The sequence below is a fragment of the Arachis stenosperma genome, chromosome 10 (assembly GCF_014773155.1).
Source record: "Arachis stenosperma cultivar V10309 chromosome 10, arast.V10309.gnm1.PFL2, whole genome shotgun sequence".
Taxonomy (NCBI): Eukaryota; Viridiplantae; Streptophyta; class Magnoliopsida; order Fabales; family Fabaceae; genus Arachis; species Arachis stenosperma.
In genome coordinates this window covers 122,393,187-122,413,573 of record NC_080386.1, presented here as the reverse complement: position 1 = coordinate 122,413,573, position 20,387 = coordinate 122,393,187, and the positions used below count along the sequence as shown (strand labels likewise).

General features: G+C 34.1%; 2 protein-coding genes across 4 annotated transcripts; one reads left to right on the top strand and one right to left on the bottom strand.

Moving 5' to 3' along the window:
- The first annotated feature begins 1,929 nt into the window (after positions 1-1,929).
- On the top strand, positions 1,930-17,106 carry LOC130955087 (pre-mRNA-splicing factor ATP-dependent RNA helicase DEAH1-like). 3 transcript variants are annotated; one of them, XM_057881863.1, is made up of 28 exons: positions 1,930-2,053; positions 3,600-3,704; positions 3,820-3,947; positions 4,079-4,282; positions 4,397-4,468; positions 4,776-4,862; positions 5,424-5,457; positions 5,573-5,627; positions 6,056-6,115; positions 6,265-6,336; positions 6,953-7,016; positions 7,301-7,380; positions 7,581-7,648; positions 7,831-7,888; positions 7,995-8,052; positions 8,133-8,201; positions 8,695-8,763; positions 9,009-9,098; positions 9,405-9,491; positions 9,966-10,081; positions 10,165-10,231; positions 10,570-11,610; positions 13,040-13,102; positions 13,398-13,521; positions 13,601-13,701; positions 15,266-15,328; positions 15,416-15,488; positions 16,350-17,105. In XM_057881863.1, the coding sequence occupies exons 2-28, from the start codon at positions 3,605-3,607 to the stop codon at positions 16,391-16,393; spliced, it is 3,147 nt and encodes a 1,048-aa protein (XP_057737846.1). In that variant the 5' UTR covers positions 1,930-2,053; positions 3,600-3,604; the 3' UTR covers positions 16,394-17,105. The 3 variants fall into 3 exon arrangements, with proteins under 3 accessions (XP_057737846.1, XP_057737848.1, XP_057737847.1); XM_057881865.1 differs by having other exon boundaries at positions 1,976-2,082; positions 16,350-17,106; XM_057881864.1 differs by lacking the exons at positions 1,930-2,053; positions 3,600-3,704; positions 3,820-3,947 and having other exon boundaries at positions 4,079-4,330.
- A 1,041-nt stretch (positions 17,107-18,147) lies between these two features.
- On the bottom strand, positions 18,148-20,172 carry LOC130954705 (protein Asterix). The gene is made up of 2 exons (XM_057881464.1): positions 19,862-20,172; positions 18,148-18,529 (listed from the first exon to the last, which is right to left on the bottom strand). The coding sequence occupies exons 1-2, from the start codon at positions 20,104-20,106 to the stop codon at positions 18,466-18,468; spliced, it is 309 nt and encodes a 102-aa protein (XP_057737447.1). The 5' UTR covers positions 20,107-20,172; the 3' UTR covers positions 18,148-18,465.
- Between the last annotated feature and the right edge of the window lie 215 nt (positions 20,173-20,387).

Here is a 20,387-nt window from a genome sequence, read left to right as displayed (position 1 = left end):
AACATATATTTAACGATGAAACAAAATTTCAAAAAATCTCTAAATTAAACAAATTTTCTTATTTCCTCCAATAGAGAGTTAAAAAAAACCTTCATGAACTGATGACAAGTGGCCTTACCTTGTGGGTGATTTCGTTGTAGTGGGCAGCAAGGGGACTACCGACGATCCTTGGCGCACGTGTTGCAGTGGTCTTCGGTGACGGAGGATGCATCCAGTGGCTTCATGGAGAGCACTTTTTGGCACTGGGTTGACATCACAGGGTCAGGTCGCGCAGGGGCATCAACGACACGATGGGACAAGATGCGTGGGGGCAGCGACGGCGCGCAAGATAGGTCATGCGGAGGCAACGGTGCGAGAAGGGTGCCTTCTTGTGGGCTGCGTTTGCGGCGTTGTCGAGCTGGCGCACAGCTTCTTGGTGCAGCAGCATTGTCGCTGGAACTGGTTGGAAGATGGCAGCACGACTGGGTGAACTCTGGCAGCAGCGTAATTGGGAGTGGGAGGAGAGTGGTGTGCGATTGAATCGCATTAGGGTTTGTCTGGGTGAAAGTGTGTGGGATGGTTTTTGTGTGGTAATGGGCTTTGCTATTGGGCCCTACCTTAAAGTTGGCAGAGTTGGCTGGTGGATGTGTTGTCCTCTATACTTTTTCATAAAAAAAGATGAATACCCATCCCAGTCCCTAATAATTTTTTTGAAGGACCACGAGGTCCTTAATACAAAAAAACCTTTTTCAACCTTTGATCTTTAACTTTGTGAGACAGGTTATTTTCTCCGTCAATAATCTCTTTCTTGAGTTAACAAAACATGCTTACGTGGTAGCTAATTTGTCCATTAAGTGTTAGCTAAGATTGGCTGATTTTTTTGTTTGGGACCTCTTTATCTTTTGGAGTAATTATCAGGGGCCATTTAAGTTTTTTTTTTCTATTTTTTGTTATCTTTTTTCATACACATTGCCTAAATTTATTATATAAGAACTGAGAAATATTAGTGATTTTTAATTTTTTTACTTTAAAAAATTGAATAAAGAGTATACATATTAATAAGAATGATATTGTTCATTGTTGTTATTAATCTTATCTATTTATTTCTAATTATTCCAAAATGTTGAACTTTGAATCTTTGATGTTATATTTATTTGGTTAGTTCACATAAGTAGTTTTATTTATTATATCTATTTTAGATAAAATATTGTGTCAACTTTTTCATTTATTATTTATTATAAAATTAAATATGTACTTCTTTTAATAATAATAAATTTTTGTGAATTATGATGGTTTAATTTAAATTCAGTGTAGTTAAGACTTAACATAATCTTAGTAATATAATATCTTAACAATTTTTTTAAGTAATAGTGAAAAGATTAAAAAATATTCTTTTTGTTCAATTTTGATACTTAAAAAAATAAAAATTACCAATATTTTTCAGTTTTGCAATATAAATTTAGCCAATGTATATGAAAAAGTAACAAAAAATAAATAATCTTAAATGACTCCTAACGATTACTTTCAGAAAAACAACAATATTTTAAACAAAAAAAAATGTCAATCCTAATTAATATTTAATGGACAAATCAACAGTTTAACATGCTATGTAAGCTTGTTCTGTTAACCAAAAAAAAAAATAATAGAGAGAATAACTAATCTCACAAAAATAAAAATCAATGATTAAAAAAAAATATTGTTTTGTGTTAAAACTTAAAAGTCTTATTGTCTTTGGAGCAATTTGTTTAAAAATTATTTTACAAGAAAAAAATAGTTCTAGGGCCTGGACTTGGTTTCCTAAATTCCATGGCCATTTTGTTATAAACCTTAAACCCTTTTCAAAAAAGAGTGGCGTTTTTGTTTCACCCAGAAGGGCATAAATGTAATTTTATACTTCCCCTGTATTTTGTATCATCGATCTAGAGGGTTTTGTCTTTGCTTCCCCTTCGTCTTTTTCCGTACTTGTTTCCTCCCGCTCCTAACTCTCTCAATCACTTCTCTCTGTCTCACCGGCGGCGAAGCTTCCGGCTGCGGCTACTTCTGACGGACAAGCGCAGCTCCAAACCACCGTTAGGTTCGTCTTCATCTTCTTCCATTCCTTAGGTTCGTCTTCATCTTCTTCCATTCCTCTCTCTTCGGTTCTTTTTCCTTCTCTGCATTTGTGCACGCTTCTCTTTTCATCTCTTTCTCCTGTGTTTTTTATAAATTTCTTCTTTTGGCATCTCTCTTTATTTTTAAATCTCATTGGAGCTGCTCCTCCTCTGTTTACTTAATCTTAAAGACTTAAGTTTAATTAGGAATATGATTTTTGTATTGTTATGCATTGGATTGATGTTATTTACGTTTTTTCTTTCCACGCTTTTAGACTATGGAACGGATTATGGCATTTGGTAATTGATAATGAATGAGTTCGATTCTGTATAACTATGTATAGTTTCTTCTTTTTGAACATTCGTACTTCTTTAATGTTAAAACTTACAAAGATAGTAGTTGCGTCAAGGCAAGGGGAAAAAGGGGCACAATTCATACATTTAGGAATGCTCTAATTTGCCTTTCAGATTTCAATACTGAAATAAAGGCGCAACATATTGTAGTTAGGATATGTTTGAGAGTTTTAAAGATGATGGAAGGAAGTGTTTATTAGTGGAATGGAATAGGAAAGTGTGGGATAGGAAGGTTTATGAACCATCTTAGTGGAGTTGAGGAGTGTATAAAGTTTATTTTTCAGTTTTGTCCATCTAATTCATGTGCATCCTTTCACATATCAGATATTGCAAAACGGAAAAACAGTAAAATCACAAGGTAGTACCTTTTGCTTCCTCCTTCTCCCCCCAATTCGTGGGTTCGATAAAATCACTGTATATGAAGGCATGGAGAGGTTTCACCATCCCTTGTAGCCACACCTTGTCTTCTTGAATCACTTCCAAGCACGCATCTTTTGGATTTGTCCTTGTTTCCTTGCCATTCCTCGCCCTCCCATTGTCAGCTGCTCCTCTCTCCACTGTTTTAAATTGATAACTATGATGATACATAAGAATTGCATTTAATAGGGGGTCATATTCAAATAGCAGCCATCCTGCTATCCGCTGTTCTTTTGGAGCGGCTTTGGGTTGGCTTCTCTGCAGCTGCTACGTTGGGATTGTCAAGTGGCAACTATTACCTACAATAGCATTGATTTTTTTTCTTTTTTTTTGGGGGGGGGGGGGGGGGGTTAGGGGCATTAGCTTTGTGCTTGTTATTGTTTTAGAAATTCATTAAGATGAGGAAGAGAAAGTACAAAGTGTTTTTAATTTATCCTACATTCATAATATTGTTCTGTGTCTTATTGTTGTTCTCTTTTCTGACTTTTTTTTTCTAACTAAAGAATATTAAGATTTTATTAGAATATTTTCTAACAAAGTGTTTGATTTTATTAATACTCACATTTTCTTTTACATTGTTGACATTAGTTCCATTGCGATGAGAATGTACATTGTCAAATTTTTTATTTCTATTTGTAATTATTGATTGAATTTTATTTGGGTGGATAAGCCCTTTATTGGTGTGCCGTAAGCGCTAGTATGCTTGTTGGCCCTGCAATCCATATACATTAGGATGATGATTTTATATATTTCGTGCAGTGAAAATGGGGAGTGATGACAATCTGAAGGCATGGGTATCAGATAAGTTGATGTCACTGCTTGGATATTCTCAGCCCACAGTTGTACAGTACATGATTGGACTATGTAATTGATCTAATATCATTTTCTCACAGTTAAAGGATTTCTATATAGTCACTTTGGAACATATATGATAGAACTTTTATGTTCAATATTTTGATATTCTTTTTCTGGATTGCAGCCAAGCAGGCTGCTTCACCAGCAGATTTGGCGGGTAAACTAGTGGAGTTTGGGATCTCATCGTCAGATACTCATGCATTTGCTGATGAAATATTCTCTCGAGTTCCTCGCAAATCTTTTGGTTTAAATGTTAGTTTATACATAAGTATATTTACACTGTGAACATATGCTGCCATCTTTGTGTGTTTATCTAGCTAATTCTTTCTTGTAATATTTTTATAATCTCTGTTTTCTGTTGATACTCCTGTATTATATACCAGCAATATCAGAAACAAGAGAGAGAAGCTGCAATGTTGGTAAGGAAGCAGAGGACTTATGACATTTTGAAGGCTGATGATGATGATGATTATGTTGGTGGTGAAGATAAATCTTCCAAAGCTACTACATCAACGTCTAAAAAGATTGATAGCCGTAACAAACGTTTCAGGAAGAAAACTGAATATCAAGATGATGAAGATGATGAGGCAAAGTGCTCATAACCTATTAGATTCACTTTCATATTTTCTGGCATGGTAAGCTGCTGATCAACGGCTCTTCTAACAGCAGGTGACTTATTTTGACCAAATGCAATCCTGCAGGTAATTTCAAGAAAGGAAATGGAGAGACAAGTTAAGAGACGAACTTCTCCCGGTGAAGATACTGGATCAGAGGTGGTATTTTTGGATCTTGTGTCAATCTATATAATTTTGAACTAAATAAGATTTGTGTTCTTCTGCAAAAAAATAAAAGGAAGATTGCACTTATTTTATTCTTTTCCGTTTTCTGTTTTCTGTTTTCTGTTTTCTTTTTATATTTATAATCCTGCAGAAGAGTGCCATTTCTTGAGACATAATGTTCTTTTCCCTTGCATTTCCTTTCCTTCTTTCTGGTTTCAAGAATATAATGCTTCACTACATCAGTTTCGTTAAGGTTTTATTTTCTTCTTTTGACGTGGTTCCTTCCCAATTTTGCAAACAGTCAGAAGAAGAAAGATTAAAAGATCAAAGAGAGAAGGAGGAATTAGAGCAACATCTGAAAGAAAGAGATGCAGCAGGGACCCGGAAGGTACCCATGAATATTCATATTGATTTGGTCTACATACCTGATATTAATAACGTATTATTATACCCGAGTTTTTTTTTCTTTCTTTTTTTTTTTGTTTTGTTTATTTTAGCGTGCTTAAATGAGGATCTAAAGCAGTAGCAAGATGAATATCCTTGTCGGTAAATAAAAATGAAGACAATTTTTTGAAAAGAATAAGGACTAAGGAAGGAGAGTTAGAAGTAGATGGAGTGTGAACAATCAACAATTTGAATGGATACTATCTTGCAATACATAGTTATGTATTTTGTTGATGTCAGTCGGTTTGGCTGGGGTTTTAGGTCATGGGTGCCTGTTAGATCGTACCCATTTCTCATCAATTTATTAACTTGTTTTTTTTTACAGCTCATAAGATTCTTTAATTTGTCGAAGAACTGATGTTGCTTATATGTAGAAGCACAAATAGATGCTTCTATACTAACATTTCAAGTGCATTAGTTTTTCTTTTTGTTTCTTCTTTCCTTTTCCATGTTTTGGTTTTCTGTTGCTTTATTCTAATTATTTGAATGTGTTCTTGTTCGACAGTTGACTGAACAAAAATTGACAAGAAGGGAAGAAGGTATAAGCTTTTCTTGTTTGAGGTTACTTGCTTGTTAGATTTACAGAGACAAATTCTTACAGACAACTATCCATGTAAACTTAATGTAAGTTTGTGTTTGATTTTTATGTTACAGAAGAGGCAATTCGAAGATCTACTGCACAAGAGCAGGATGATATTCATGCTTTGAGGTTTGTTACCCGTATTTATATATATATAAAGGATTCTGTTATACTTGCTGTATTTGTTATTATAAAATGCAAATATCTTTCTTCTCCATAGAAAGTGCAAACAAGATCTGTCATTGTTATCTTCTTAATTAATTTTTTAACTGTTATTACTGGTATTGGTTACAATGAGGTTGAGGAAAAGTACTTCTATTTATTTATTTTTTTGCCCCCTTCCTTCGGGATTTTATGCGGTGGACAACTGATAACCATGTAGACTGATGTTTTAGATGTGGCTGAACATACTAAGTGAAATAACTCTTGGTTGGTGTTGTCATATTCTTTTGTCTTGTTTAAAAATGGTAGTTGTAAATTGCTTTCTTAGCTTCCTAAGGTGAGCAGTATGTTATGTAATGTCATGTCACATCTTGCTTTTCTCACTTTTGTTCCAGAAAGGTTTCAAGGCAAGAATACTTGAAGAAAAGGGAGGAGAAGAAGTTAGAAGAACTGAGGTATTTGTTTTTCGGTTTGTTTGTTAGATCTATTTTCTATCAATAGACTAATATTAGCATGTTTATTTTATTATGCTGTTCTTTGAGTTATAATGTTTATTTTCTCTTTAATTTCTATTTGATTTTAATAATTTTCATGTTACTTGCAGAGATGATATAGAAGATGAACAATATTTGTTTGAGGGCGTGAAGCTTACCGAAGCAGAATATCGTGAGCTTAGGTAATGTTTCTGTTTGCCACTGAATGAAAGAAAGAAAAATAATATTATTACCTTTTTTGCCTCTCGTCTTTTATAACTTCTGTCTATACTCCTTTTTACAAATGCTTACATTGGTCTTTAATATGCGACCTCACCTGTTTGGCATTAGCTCATGATCTGTATAGAGGAAAAAGCTATAACTTTTATAAGTAACACTTGTTTTTGTTTTGCTTTTGTCTAGAGGAATTATTACACTCTATTTGGCATTATCTCTTGGTGTCTGAAATTCTTGTTTTATATGTTTGTGCCTCAAGAAATACTGCACTATGCTATGTCCTATGGTTTGCTATAGCGTAATGAATCATCCATCTCTAGAACCATACTATTAGCTACTGATTATATGCTTGAAACAAACTCTTCATGTTACTATTTCATTAGAAAGCATGTTTGACCTGATTGTTTAGGGAGTCTGTGTATACTGCATTTAGATGCGGTAGCTAGAGCTCTTTATCAATATGGGGATTGTTCAGTGTGTAGAGAGGCCCTAAACTGCAACCACAAATATCACAAGTAATTCTTTTATTCTTATTTAGGAAAAGTTTTTATTTATTTATTTATTTCTTATTTTCTCTTCCAGATACAAGAAAGAAATATATGAACTTGTAAAGAAGCGGTCAGAGGAGGCTGACAATGTCAATGAGGTAATCAATAACTTTTCCATATGTCATCTCCAGGTCTATTTATTCATTCACAGTTGATTATTGTTGAAATTTAGTAACTTATTGAAGAGTTAAACTGCTTCCTGCCATTTTTTTAAAATTTTTTCCCACAATACGAGGCAAACCTAATAATTTGCAATGGAAATTGTTAGAGGGGCATATGCTATCTATTTATTTATTTTTTTCCTTTTGGCATCTGGGCATGCGATGTTAGATATTGTGAGGTGATCTGTATACTAAACTGTCCTATTCTCCTGGAGTTGCAGTATAGGATGCCAGAAGCTTATGATCAGGAAGGTGGTGTTAATCAGGAGAAGAGATTTTCTGTGGCTATGCAACGTTACAGGTATTTCTGTTTCTACATGATCTCTGATAGACTACCATAAATTATAAAAAGCAAAAGAAAAGGGACCACACAAGCACACATACACTGTTGCCATTTTAACTAGAAATTAGTTATCATCTATTTCCTCTGATTTGTATCTAATTGAATGGGCTTGAATTCCAAAATTACTTTTTTAATGAAGTTTTATTGTTTTTTTGTAGGGATACAAATGCTGAGGAGAAAATGAACCCATTTGCTGAACAAGAGGCATGGGAGGAACACCAAATCGGTAATATTTCAATATTATTATACTCTTGATATATATATATATATATATATATATATATATATATATATATATATATATATATAAGAAGAGAATGGAAAAAGAAATCCATTCTCTCCGTATTATTTTTTTGGATAAATTTTTTCTTATATTATTATAATACCTGGGTTCTGAATATCTTTTAGGAAAGGCAACGCTAAAGTATGGTTCAAAAAATAAAAAACAAGCCGCCGATGACTATCAGTAAGTGTTCCATATTATATAGGTTCCAAGGGATATTCCTTGCGTTATTCCTTTGAATGTATATAAGATTATTGATTAAAAACTTCCATAAAATTTATATGTTCAGGTTTGTTTTCGAGGACCAGATTGATTTTATTATGGCATCAGTGATGGATGGAGATAATGTATGTCAATGACTAAGCTTCGCTCATGACTTTAAATTTGCTGATATTCTGTGATTGAGGCAGCTAGTCTCTCTTTGCAGTTTGATTATGAAGAAATGGAAGATGCACTTGAAAAGTCCAGAGCAAAGTCAGCTTTAGAGGCACTTCAGGTAGTATTCATGATTCATCAATGACTTCATTAAGTTATGAAAGAGTGGTTTGGCAATTCAATGCTTCTCAGAACCTTTTCCTGCTAATGTTTGCAATAGTTTTTAGGCAACAAGCATTAAAAATAGACAAAGGCTTTTAAGTTTGAAAAGAGTGGTTTGGCAAAAATGTTTGTTCAACACCGCTCAACTGTTTCTGGCTACTCGAATTGATTGTTTGAGGCAATAAAAATAAGATAACCACTAGATGTGGACACCAAAGTCTAAGATGTAAGATGGAAGCTGAATTTAGGGTTGCTATTATATTTATGAATAATATTATTAGACTAATCATATTTATATTTTAACAGTGGTGGAGAAACTGGTTATGAAGTTGATTATTACGTTGCCATTTTAAACGTGTGTCAAGCAGAAAAAAAAGGGTCCGAATCTTCTGATAAAGTTACTTAGACTGACCACAGAAAATGCCTCATCATGCTCTTTACACTTTTTTCAGGAGGAGAGGAAAAAGTTGCCCATTTATCCTTATCGGGAGGAATTGCTCCAAGCCATTCGTGATCATCAGGCATGGTTTTTCCCCCCTCTGCTTCTGTGTTCTTCCCTATTTTCTGTTGATTTTTTTATTTAACTATTTCTGATTGTTGGTATTCTGTACTCTGTAGGAGTGAATTTCACCTCTGTTGCAAATAAACTGTTGCATTATGGCATTTAGTTGCATTCATTGCCATCTTATTAGCTTTATTCTTATATATATATATATACACACACAACTATATGTTCATTCAAACCAACCTTGATTGTTTTCCTCAGGTGCTTGTAATTGTTGGAGAAACTGGTTCTGGAAAGACCACACAGATTCCCCAATATCTTCATGAGGCTGGCTACACAAAGCAAGGAATGGTGTGGTTTATTTCTTTTAATGTGCTTTATGATATTGATAGGTTAACTTTTATAATGTGCATTCAGTACATATTACTTTGCTGATGTTTCATGTGTTCTAATTTTTTGTGCTGTCTCTTCTCAAAAACCATTATTTTTTATCTTTTGAGCAAATAGCTCTGTATATGTTTTGCCATGGTGGGTCTAAGAATTTTATTATGATAGTCATTTAGTTGCAGATTATAACTTTTCTACCTTTGATGTCAACATGTCCTACTTGGCTATTGAAAACAAATGTAAATTTAAATCTGCTTATTGTTTCTACAGATTGCATGTACCCAGCCACGGCGTGTTGCAGCTATGAGTGTTGCTGCTCGTGTTTCTCAAGAAATGGGTGTTAAGCTAGGACATGAGGTTGGCTTCGTTATATATCTATAGGAAGCATCTAGTGAGAAAAGTGGTCTTATATGTTAAGAGTGAGAGCAGGAAATATGGGTCTTATATCCATACATGGATAGTCAGATTTTAAAGTTTTTAAAAAGTCACGTCTCTGTTTTAATCTAAACCATTTATGCAATATCTAACAATCTAGATTTACTCCTCACTCTTATGTGGGCTTACTTTTCTCACTAGATCTCCTATATATACAGTTTATTAATGAAAAACTTATAATTTTTTTGTTATTATATTATTATCTGTTTGGATTGTTATCTTTATTGAAGAGCTTATTTGCTGTTAACATTTTAGATGGATCTCTCTATGTAATAATATGGGAAACCTGAGCCTTTTTTTCAAAGAAATTCAGTTATGGATATATCCCTTTCTTTGAGCCTCACTGCCTCAGTCTTTCATATGTTCGTTATATCATTTAGTGTTTTATTTTTCAAGGTTGGTTACTCTATCCGGTTCGAGGACTGTACATCGGAGAAGACTATTCTGAAATATATGACTGATGGAATGTTGTTGAGGGAATTCCTTGGTGAACCTGATCTGGCAAGTTACAGGTGGGCTTGCTTATATTTGAGAATTGAGAGTATTAAGGGTTTAGTTGGATGCTATAGTATTCTTATTATCTTCAATTTTGCAGTGTTGTCATGGTGGATGAGGCTCATGAAAGGACACTCTCAACTGATATTTTATTTGGATTAGTAAAGGTGAGCTTCCTTCATTATCAGTATCCTCAAGACAGTTAGAGCATGTATTATGTCCAGTTAAGCACAAGTTCTCTATACTGCATAGGCATCACAAGTCTGCAGGATGATCATAATTTTGTTTTCATTACTTTTCTCGGTTGCTGATGTGATGTTGAGATGTTGGTTATTTGTATTGTTTTGTTCTACGTTGTTGTGTTATGATTCTTATCTCATCAATGAATGGTCTTTACTAAGATTGGACATGTTTGATATGCAAGTTCTTTTCGGGTGAATAAATTATCTTACTTTAGATGTTAATGATAATGTCCTTCTGTGTTTACATTGTGTTACTGTGACAGGATATTTCTCGTTTCCGGCCTGATCTTAAGTTGCTGATATCTAGTGCTACACTAGATGCAGAGAAGTTCAGTGACTACTTTGATTCTGCTCCAATATTTAAAATTCCAGGGAGACGGTATCCTGTTGAAATAAACTTTACAAAAGCACCAGAAGCTGACTACTTAGATGCAGCTATTGTCACATCACTTCAAATCCATGTCACTCAACCTCCTGGTGATATCTTGGTGTTCCTTACTGGTCAAGAAGAAATTGAAACTGCTGAAGAAATCTTAAAGCATCGGACTAGAGGCTTGGGCACAAAAATTGCCGAGTTAATAATATGCCCTATATATGCCAACCTACCAACTGAGCTACAGGCTAAAATATTTGAACCCACACCTGAAGGGGCAAGAAAGGTTGTCCTTGCAACTAATATTGCTGAAACATCGTTGACAATTGATGGGATCAAATATGTCATTGATCCAGGATTCTGTAAGATGAAAAGTTATAATCCAAGAACAGGAATGGAGTCCTTATTGGTAACACCCATCTCAAAAGCTTCAGCAATGCAAAGAGCTGGGCGTTCTGGAAGAACAGGACCTGGGAAGTGCTTCCGATTGTATACTGCATATAACTTTCACAATGATCTAGATGATAACACTGTTCCAGAAATACAACGGACTAACCTGGCAAATGTAGTGTTGACTTTGAAAAGTCTTGGTATTCATGACTTGCTTCACTTTGACTTTATGGATCCTCCACCTGCAGAGGCATTATTGAAAGCCCTAGAGCTTCTGTTTGCATTAAGTGCACTAAATAAACTGGGTGAGTTAACAAAGGTAGGAAGACGGATGGCAGAGTTCCCAGTTGATCCTATGTTGTCAAAAATGATTGTAGCTTCAGAAAAGTACAAGTGTTCAGATGAGATCATTTCTATTGCTGCTATGCTTTCTGTTGGGAACTCGATTTTTTATCGTCCAAAGGATAAACAAGTCCATGCAGACAATGCAAGGATGAACTTTCACACTGGAAATGTTGGAGACCATATTGCATTGCTAAAGGTTCAGTTACTTCTAAATTTAATTTTGTTATTTTTTAGCATATTTTGTTGGTTATCTACTTGTCTGTTAGTTTTCCCATTCAGTTAAATGTTAGGCCACTGTTGTTGATATCTACATATTCTGTGTTTGGTTTTCCATCTGTGTTTCCATCTTCCATTCCATGAACATTTAGGCACTATTGATCTCTCTATGAATACATTATTAGACAACTTAGCTGATTTGATTGCCTACTTGCTGAGGCAGGGCATAAAACTGGTTCATTTACCCAGATGGTATAAGGTGAAGTTGATTTGAAGATGTGGTATCATTGGGGTGATTGGGTTGCATCAATAATTTCAACTGATATATATCCTTATGCATTAAATGCTTAGACAAAGGGCATCCAGTCTACTCTGATGGGCTATTGAGCATTGACACTGTTAAACTTAATATTTCCCAGCAATCCAGAAAGCTATCGGAAATTGGATTGTAACTTTACTTGTCATACATGACTTGCATTCCCTATTCTCCCACATTGAGCCTACTGATTCTACCACCCTATTTTCCCGCATTATTGCCACTGTTTCACGTGGCCTTTTCTCTTGCATTTGTTTGGATCTGCACTGAGTTGCTTTGTGTCTTGCAATGCCAATTTGAATTTTTGAATTATATTTGTAAAGTCAAAAGTGATGTTGCAACATAAGCTCCATTGAGGTATTGTTTCTGTAAGAATGTGTAATGACATGAATAATCTGAAAATTTATATTAAATATCAATGTCATTTGAATGATGCTGCTGCATTTCCTTCATGTAACTTTATTCTAGTTTTGAACATGACTTCCCTAACTTGCATGTTATCTTTGCTTATTGTGTGTCTATCTTTTGATCTACGTTGGAACTTTTTTTTAGTCAAATTGCGGGATAGGGATATGGCTTTATTAGTTTTGTTGGATAAAAGAAAAATTGCATTAAGATGGGAAGCAAAGCAAAAGAATGATTTACACCAAATAGATGCTAGGCATCTAATCTATATCCCTAAACATGCTTGACAGAAAATTTGTTACTGAATGTGCATGTGCGTGCTTTACGCTCCAACAAATATTCCAAATAGTGGCTTATACTGCATAGTGTCACAGATTTTGCCTCTTTCTTTCCCTACTACCAAATCCATCAAACTTAGTCAATAGAAGTTAAACCCCAAACCCTAAGATTGTTCCATAAAAACCGTCATTGGGCAATGCAAAAATGGGTGTGAATTAGATTCTGAATTTGCCCCACATAACACAAACTTAAGAGGTAAGCACACTTGCCCTTATAAATTGATGTCCAACATGGCTTGATTACTATTATTTGAGAACCTATTTGAAGTTGGTGTTTACAGTCTATCATTGATGTGTTTACTTATTGCAGATTGTTGTGGAACCTTGTTATTTAATTTTGTATCATTCAGGTCTACAACTCATGGAAGGAGACCAACTATTCAACACAATGGTGCTATGAAAATTATATACAGGTGCTATTCTTTTTCTAGAAACTAATCTATGCCACATCAGTATTTAGCAAACTAGAAAGTAGTATTCAGTTACACATAGCTGTGCATAGTTGAATAAATTGATTATTTAAATAATGATATCATCTTTCAAGGTGATAGTGAAAGTTGTGGGAAAATAATTCATTATGTCAGTATTCTTTTCTCCCTTTTTAATGACTTTTTTTCAAAACATATTCATACTTTGGTACTCACATGTGCTGGTCTTAGTAGAATATATTTCTTATAACTTTTTAATCTTTGTAACTTTGATCTTCAGGTAAGGAGTATGAAACGGGCTAGGGATGTCCGTGATCAACTCGCAGGTCTTCTAGAGCGGGTTGAGATTGAACTAACGTCAAATTCTAGCGATTTGGACGCCATCAAGAAATCCATAACATCTGGTAAACTTAGTAAAATAAATAATTACTTGTATTGGCAATCCTCACTCAATCTACTGAGTTCACTGTTTAACCAATGCAGGATTTTTCCCCCATTCTGCACGACTGCAAAAGAATGGATCATATCGAACTGTTAAACATCCACAGACTGTTAACATACATCCTAGTTCGGGGCTGGCACAGGTATTTTGGTGTTTTTGCATTTCTGATGTCTCCCTAGTGTCATCTGTGGTTTTAGTGCGCTGCTGCCTTCCCCATTTCTAGTTATTCAAAAACTTACCGTCATATAATTAATGACTATCTTTTTTCTAATCCTATGTTTCTTATGCTGCTCATGTTAAGCATATGGCATTGTGCAACTCCATTTCTAACGCTCCCCTAAGTTATACTTAACTAAATACTAACCTTTAGCTATTTAACAAATGGACCCTTAACAATGAGAAATTATACATGTCATGGAGGTTCGACTATGTTTTTATGTTGATTGTCGAAGACCTAACACAACCCTCCTCCTTTATCCGGGCTTGGGACCGGCTATGTACCGCAAGTGTAACATAGGCGGAGTTAACAATGAGAAATTATACACGCACCATAAAAAACATTAGTGGCAAGGCAATATAGGATGCTATTATTTGAAAAGCTAGGTTAAGATTTTCCAAAAAAAAAAAACTTATCGTTTTAATTTTTGTTATTTTATAAAAATTTATATAAATATGTGAAAACTGAATTTTTCGGTTAAAAGAAAAATACTGGTTGTGTAAAAATAAAAAAGAAAAAAGTCGTACAAACGCACCCATATTTTGGTATGGTCTTTCATCAGAAATTCCTTCAAGTTCAGCAAATGCATTTGAAGCTTAGACAAACAGGAAAGTTACAAGATCCGCCAAACTAAAATCAAAGTGCTTGTGGGAATCACAGCCAATGTAAACCGTCGTCAGAATGGTCATGAGTGAATGGTAAATTGCCATTGGACCAAACAGTTGTGGTTTCCCTATAGTGGGCCAAGATCTTGGAACTGCTAGAAACTGGCCACAATGCTTTATATTTATAAAATGTGGGCCAAAACTAAGATTGCCGTAAATGAGCTATGACATGATCCACGGAATCAACAAATAACAAGAAATAAGGTTGAGGGCAACAGATCTTTCCGGATTTGACAATTGACACCAGCTAGATCCTGATCACAAAATCAAAACTTTCGATACTCATTAATCAATCCATTCTGGGTCCAGTCCCACAATTCATAAAAATAGAACCAACAGAATCCTATGGTACAATGGAGAGGTGGCGTCGAAAGGTTCATAGGGAAAAGAACTTTGCTTGGAAGAAAATTCAGGGTTTTTAGTACCCGAAAGCACTATAATTACTCACAAGGAAGAAATGCATAGCATATCTTTTGAGACTCTAATTGATGACCAAGTCTTAAGCAGTGTTAGTCATTTTAAACGTGGAGTAATCCAGAAGAGTATACTCCTTTTGGTTTGCATTTTCTCATGTGATGCATTAAATAACCATATGTTGCACTGTATTGCTTTGGCTTCCTTGTCACTATGGCACATGTATTTTTTTGGGCTATGTTTTAACTGTTAAATTATAGAAGACATCAATTGGTACCTGATTTCAGGCAACTTAAAAGCAATCTAAAAACTGTGTTTCATGTATTTGCATTCACCCTAACACCCAAATGAAGTAAGGATTGGTGTGCTTGTTACAAATATCTAAGTTGTTTTTTATTTGCATTTCATAGGTTCTTCCAAGATGGGTTGTATACCATGAACTAGTGCTTACAACCAAGGAATATATGAGACAGGTATTATTAACGTTCAAATGAGTTATGTTTTATGACATCATTGATTGGATTTTGGTCAAGAGCTGATACTTGAAGCTCAAATTGCAGGTCACTGAATTAAAGCCAGAGTGGTTGGTGGAGATAGCTCCTCACTATTACCAGCTCAAGGATGTTGAAGACGGTATGCTTTCTTTCGATTCTATCTTTAATATCTCCATTCCATATTTTTAGGAAGTCAAGTCACATTTCCCCAAGCTTTACCATGATTTTAAATATTGGGACTTTTTAAAATATTGACCTTTTAATCAAGCTTTGTTTGTAATAAAGATCATGTAGAATTAGAATGTTTAACATGTTTGCAAAGGTTCTCATTCATAAGTTTGTGGACAGTACTTACTCATATTTTTCTTTGTGGCTCATTCCAATTTTGGATGCAGCTCTGTGATATATCTTTGGCATAATAGTTTAATTTTATTATTATTATTATTATTATTATTATTATTATTATTATTATTATTTTGGATGGAGAGAATCTATTTTCTTGAGCATGAGCACAATTCCTCGTGTTAATACAAGTATTGTTTAGTTTTCATTTATCGGACTGGATGAAGGAATTTGATGGCTTGCGATCTGGTACATTTTGATTTAAGCTAAGCTGTGTACACTTTATGAATGGATAGTCAGTTAGCAAGTTTATTATTTGTCCCTCGTCTTAGTGTTGCTTGCAATTGTCAACCTGGTAGTAGGAACTCTTCTTGGTCCATGTGACAATTCTTTGGATATGCATATTTAGTAGATTCAGTTTCCATCCATATGATAACTGTCAACGCTTAGTTGTAATAAGCTTACCAAGCAAACTAAGTTCACTAGTTATATGAGGTGTCTTGATCATTCAAACACAGCCAAATGAAGCAGCCTTTATTTTGTTGATTGTTATAACAATAATACTTTATTGATGTGTGCCAATTGCGTAGATTATAATTAGACAATCCTCTACCATTTTTTTTATTTCTTTGATTTGTCAAATCAAATTTTGTTGCAGCCGGTTCCAAGAAAATGCCCCGTGGAGAAGGACGTGCACAATAGGACAGGCTGCTGATGACACATCGTTACAGATGCTGTGCTAGCTGGAAATACTCATGGTGTTTTCTTGGAGACCAAAAAATATCGTAGTGAAACTTGGTAGAAGCGGCACACTGTAAATATTGTTTTTGCTGTACTATACAGAGCATTGCTGTAATAATTTCATCACCTGTTGAAAATTAGCCTTAAGCATAGTAACCTACCATGTCGCACTTGCATCCTTGGTGTGTAGGTTATATATACTTGTATCTAGAATCTTTGATAGCTGAGTGGGAGTAATTTAAACATGTCATTTAACTATAGAGAATTTGTCATTTTAGGCTTCAGTTTCAACTTTAGGTGACAACTGACAAGTGGGTCTGATCTGGTTCGTTATTGTATTGCTGCTTTAATGTTTGTATAAGCCATTGCTTGAAAGCGGGTTGCATTTTCCTTAGCAGCATGTAGTTCTACTGCACATAACCATGCATATTTCGTTTGATTTGGCAAATACCATTGCAATGATGTAATCTATTTTCTTTTTGGGGTCAACAATACTGTACCTTGACATTCCTTATTTTGCCTGGAATGAATGCTGCCAAATGTTGCTTTCACTTCTTTCTATTTTACCATGTTAATGCTACAGTAAAATATAGATGTACTCGAGTAAAATATTTCACGGATTCTGCCGTGTAAATTTATGAAACAGGAACAGAATGTTGTAGAACACTGATGAAAGAAATACAAGTTATACTTGCCTGATTTAAAAATAATTGAGACATGGACCGAAAATAATAAAATAATTGCAAAACTCTGGCAAAATGCAAGAATTGTAACATTAAAAGTCAAAATATTCTACTTATAATGCACCTTTTCAAACTAAATTCCATACTCAACGAAGTAAATTTAAATATAATTTTTGAAAAACTTAAAATATTATTTAAAATGAGGAATAATTCACCCCTAATTTTTCTAAACTTTCTCTCAAGTCTAAATTATATTAAATAAACTATAAATTGATTTCAATTTTTAAGATTTCGAAAGGTAAATTATGTTAATTTTTTCCCTTTATTTATTATTAGAAAATATTTTGTTGACATTTTTTTTATAATTTTATACGGTATCTCACAATCTAACTGCATAAAAACTAATCCATTGCAAATTTTAACTCCATTATCTAGAATATGGAGGTTTAAACAAAACCAGCGCAGCCTGTTTTCTTTTTTTTTTAGGGCTTGTCAGGGCAGCCTGTTGAAGTTTGAGTTTGTTCACAAAATCTCATTCCGAACACTCAGCTTCGCAGTTTACACTTTACACTCTTGTTTCAACTTCACACCTCGAAAACCCGCCGGAAAATTTTTTTAAAAAAATTCGACCAAAATCACTTTGCATGCATATTAATTTTAAGAAAAAATGACTACTCATTTTTTGAGACGCCATACTGTGATTCATTCAATCCAACAACGAAAAAACTATTATGCCTAAGATAACTCATTTATTAAATAAATTTGGAGAATAGCTAAATCATGCGGCTATCTTAAGATTCCTAAAAGCATCTCCAATGCTAGTTCTAATTGCAATTTCATTTTGAGTTTTATAAGATGACACAAATATTTGTAGGACTATATATCATAATAGTAATTTAAAATTAAAATAAATTTGCTCCTCCAATACTTAGTATTAATTCAATTAGAATTTTATATTATTTTAAATTATTTTATCAATATAATTATACGAGTAACAAAATTTTATTATTTCTCTATTAAGGTGATACCGTATCTCTAAAGTGATACTAGTTTCATTTCATCAATCAACTCCAATGCAGATTTCAATTCTAAGTCAATTCACTTTTTGAAAGTATCAAAACTAATATTCTAAAAACAAACTATTGAAAATGCTCTAACATATATTTTACTGCTCAATGCTAAAAACACCAAAATTTAGAAATACACTAGTCTCGAGTCTTCTCAAGCATATTCAATATAGCAAATTGAAAAGCTACCGGAAACGGGAAATGACTAAACTTCTTCGATGTTTGTTGGTGAATACCTGACAACACCTGAGGAAAGGATCATTTCTACCTCAAACTTGAGATCTCAACTTTGCTTGCTGGGTCTGGGAGGTCCAAAATAATTTGTTAACAATCCCATTAACGAAAACCTGGAGTTTAGATTAACATCTAGTCAGCACTTTCGACAGTGAAGAATAAAATAGCAAAGAATTTATAATATGCAGAAATTCACGCCAATAACCAATTATATGACGGTTCATGTTTACATAAGGATGAAAAAATGAAGGAAAAATAAAATAAATGAGGAAAATACTGGTCAAAGATTATAGTAACGTCAAATATTAATATTACTTCTGTAGCACTAATTATTTTCTATGGGTGTGGGACTGGAATGAGATTTATGTAGGTATTTAGCGGAACTAACACATTTTCTCTCCCATATTAAATTTAGAGAAAGTCTGAATTAATTTAGTGTGTAGCACAAGCAGCATTTTTCATCAGTGAGCATATCTACTAGACCTTAAGATGCCATTCTACGACTACACATGTAAGACATCAAGACAAAACAAAATTATTTCTCCACGACAAGATGAGTTACCAACTCTAATTAATTAATTTATTTTCACTATTGAAATATAACTTGTAAACTATGTTCAATACTTTTCTCCAATGGCATATGAACTATAAACCTAGATTATTACTAACCTACAGGACCTTAACATGTCAACAGGATCCATCATGCAGGCTCGCATCACACTTATGTCTTTCAAAGGGGAGAAACCTAAGTCTGGTTGATTAATCGCATCTCCAGACCAGAGCAAGATTAATAAGGCAGTTAACTCTTAAGAATCCGTTTTGATTGAAGAGGATTTGTTCTCAGATGATGAGGTGATGACCTAGATCTCTATCTCTGGCTTTTGTCCTCTGTTTACTGACAGACACTTGAAGTGTAATTGTGTCATGTATATATCATAAGCTAAGTTGAGAACAAATCCAAGAGCTTTTATATCAATGCTTCACATGCTATACAACGAAGGATTTGAATTGGAAGAAGACTACATGACTCAAGTTTGCAGAACAAATATTCAGCTGAATCTGACAGACAGTATCAACCCTGATTGTGATCCATACAAACATAAAGGCTAATAATTGTTATCTACTACCAATTCTAATCCAACTAAGTTCATTAAGCTATTGAAGTAAGCTTTCAAGTCCGATTCTTTCATTTTTCCTATAATTTTAATTTTTCAAGAAATATTAATTTCCCTAATTTCATATATTTCATAAACTACGATAAAATTTCTGGAATATGCACTAGCTTCAATTCCAAAACAGAACTAACATTCTTAGGTTATTGCTCTATTAACGACGCAATTAACCAGATGTGTGCATACATAGATCTGAAAGTACAAATTCAAATTCAAATTCAAATTCAAGTTCAAATCCAAGTTCAAATGGATGAGAAGGAGAAGGAAACTGACATCATAGCCATCATGACTTGCTTGAGATCGTTCTCGACGTTCCTCATGTTGACGACGGATTGGGCGCAGAATATGAGAGCGAGCCATGAGCCTAGCTTGTACCTGAACATGACGCCGGCGACGCCGAATATGACGGCGATGAAGCCGGCATAGTCTATCGGAAGGTCTTGCGGCGCCACCGCCGGCGCCACATATGGCCGAGCCGCCGCTGGCATACGCGGATCGTTCCCGTGAGACGACGACATCTCTGATCTCCGATCTCTAGCTCTGATTGGTTCTGACTTTCTTTAATCTGTTTATGACTTTATGCCTGCACTTATACATTGTTTTGTTTTACGGAAAATTACTTAAACGACCTTATAGAGATTTAATTATTGAATGAGATTTTTTTTATCAAAATTAATTAATTATTTAAAAAGAAAGATTAATTTTTTATTAAAACGACAAATATCTTTTTAAATTTTATAAAAAATAGTAATTGAATTTCTTCTTTCCATCTTTCATTTTTTTTCTAACAATGTTCGAG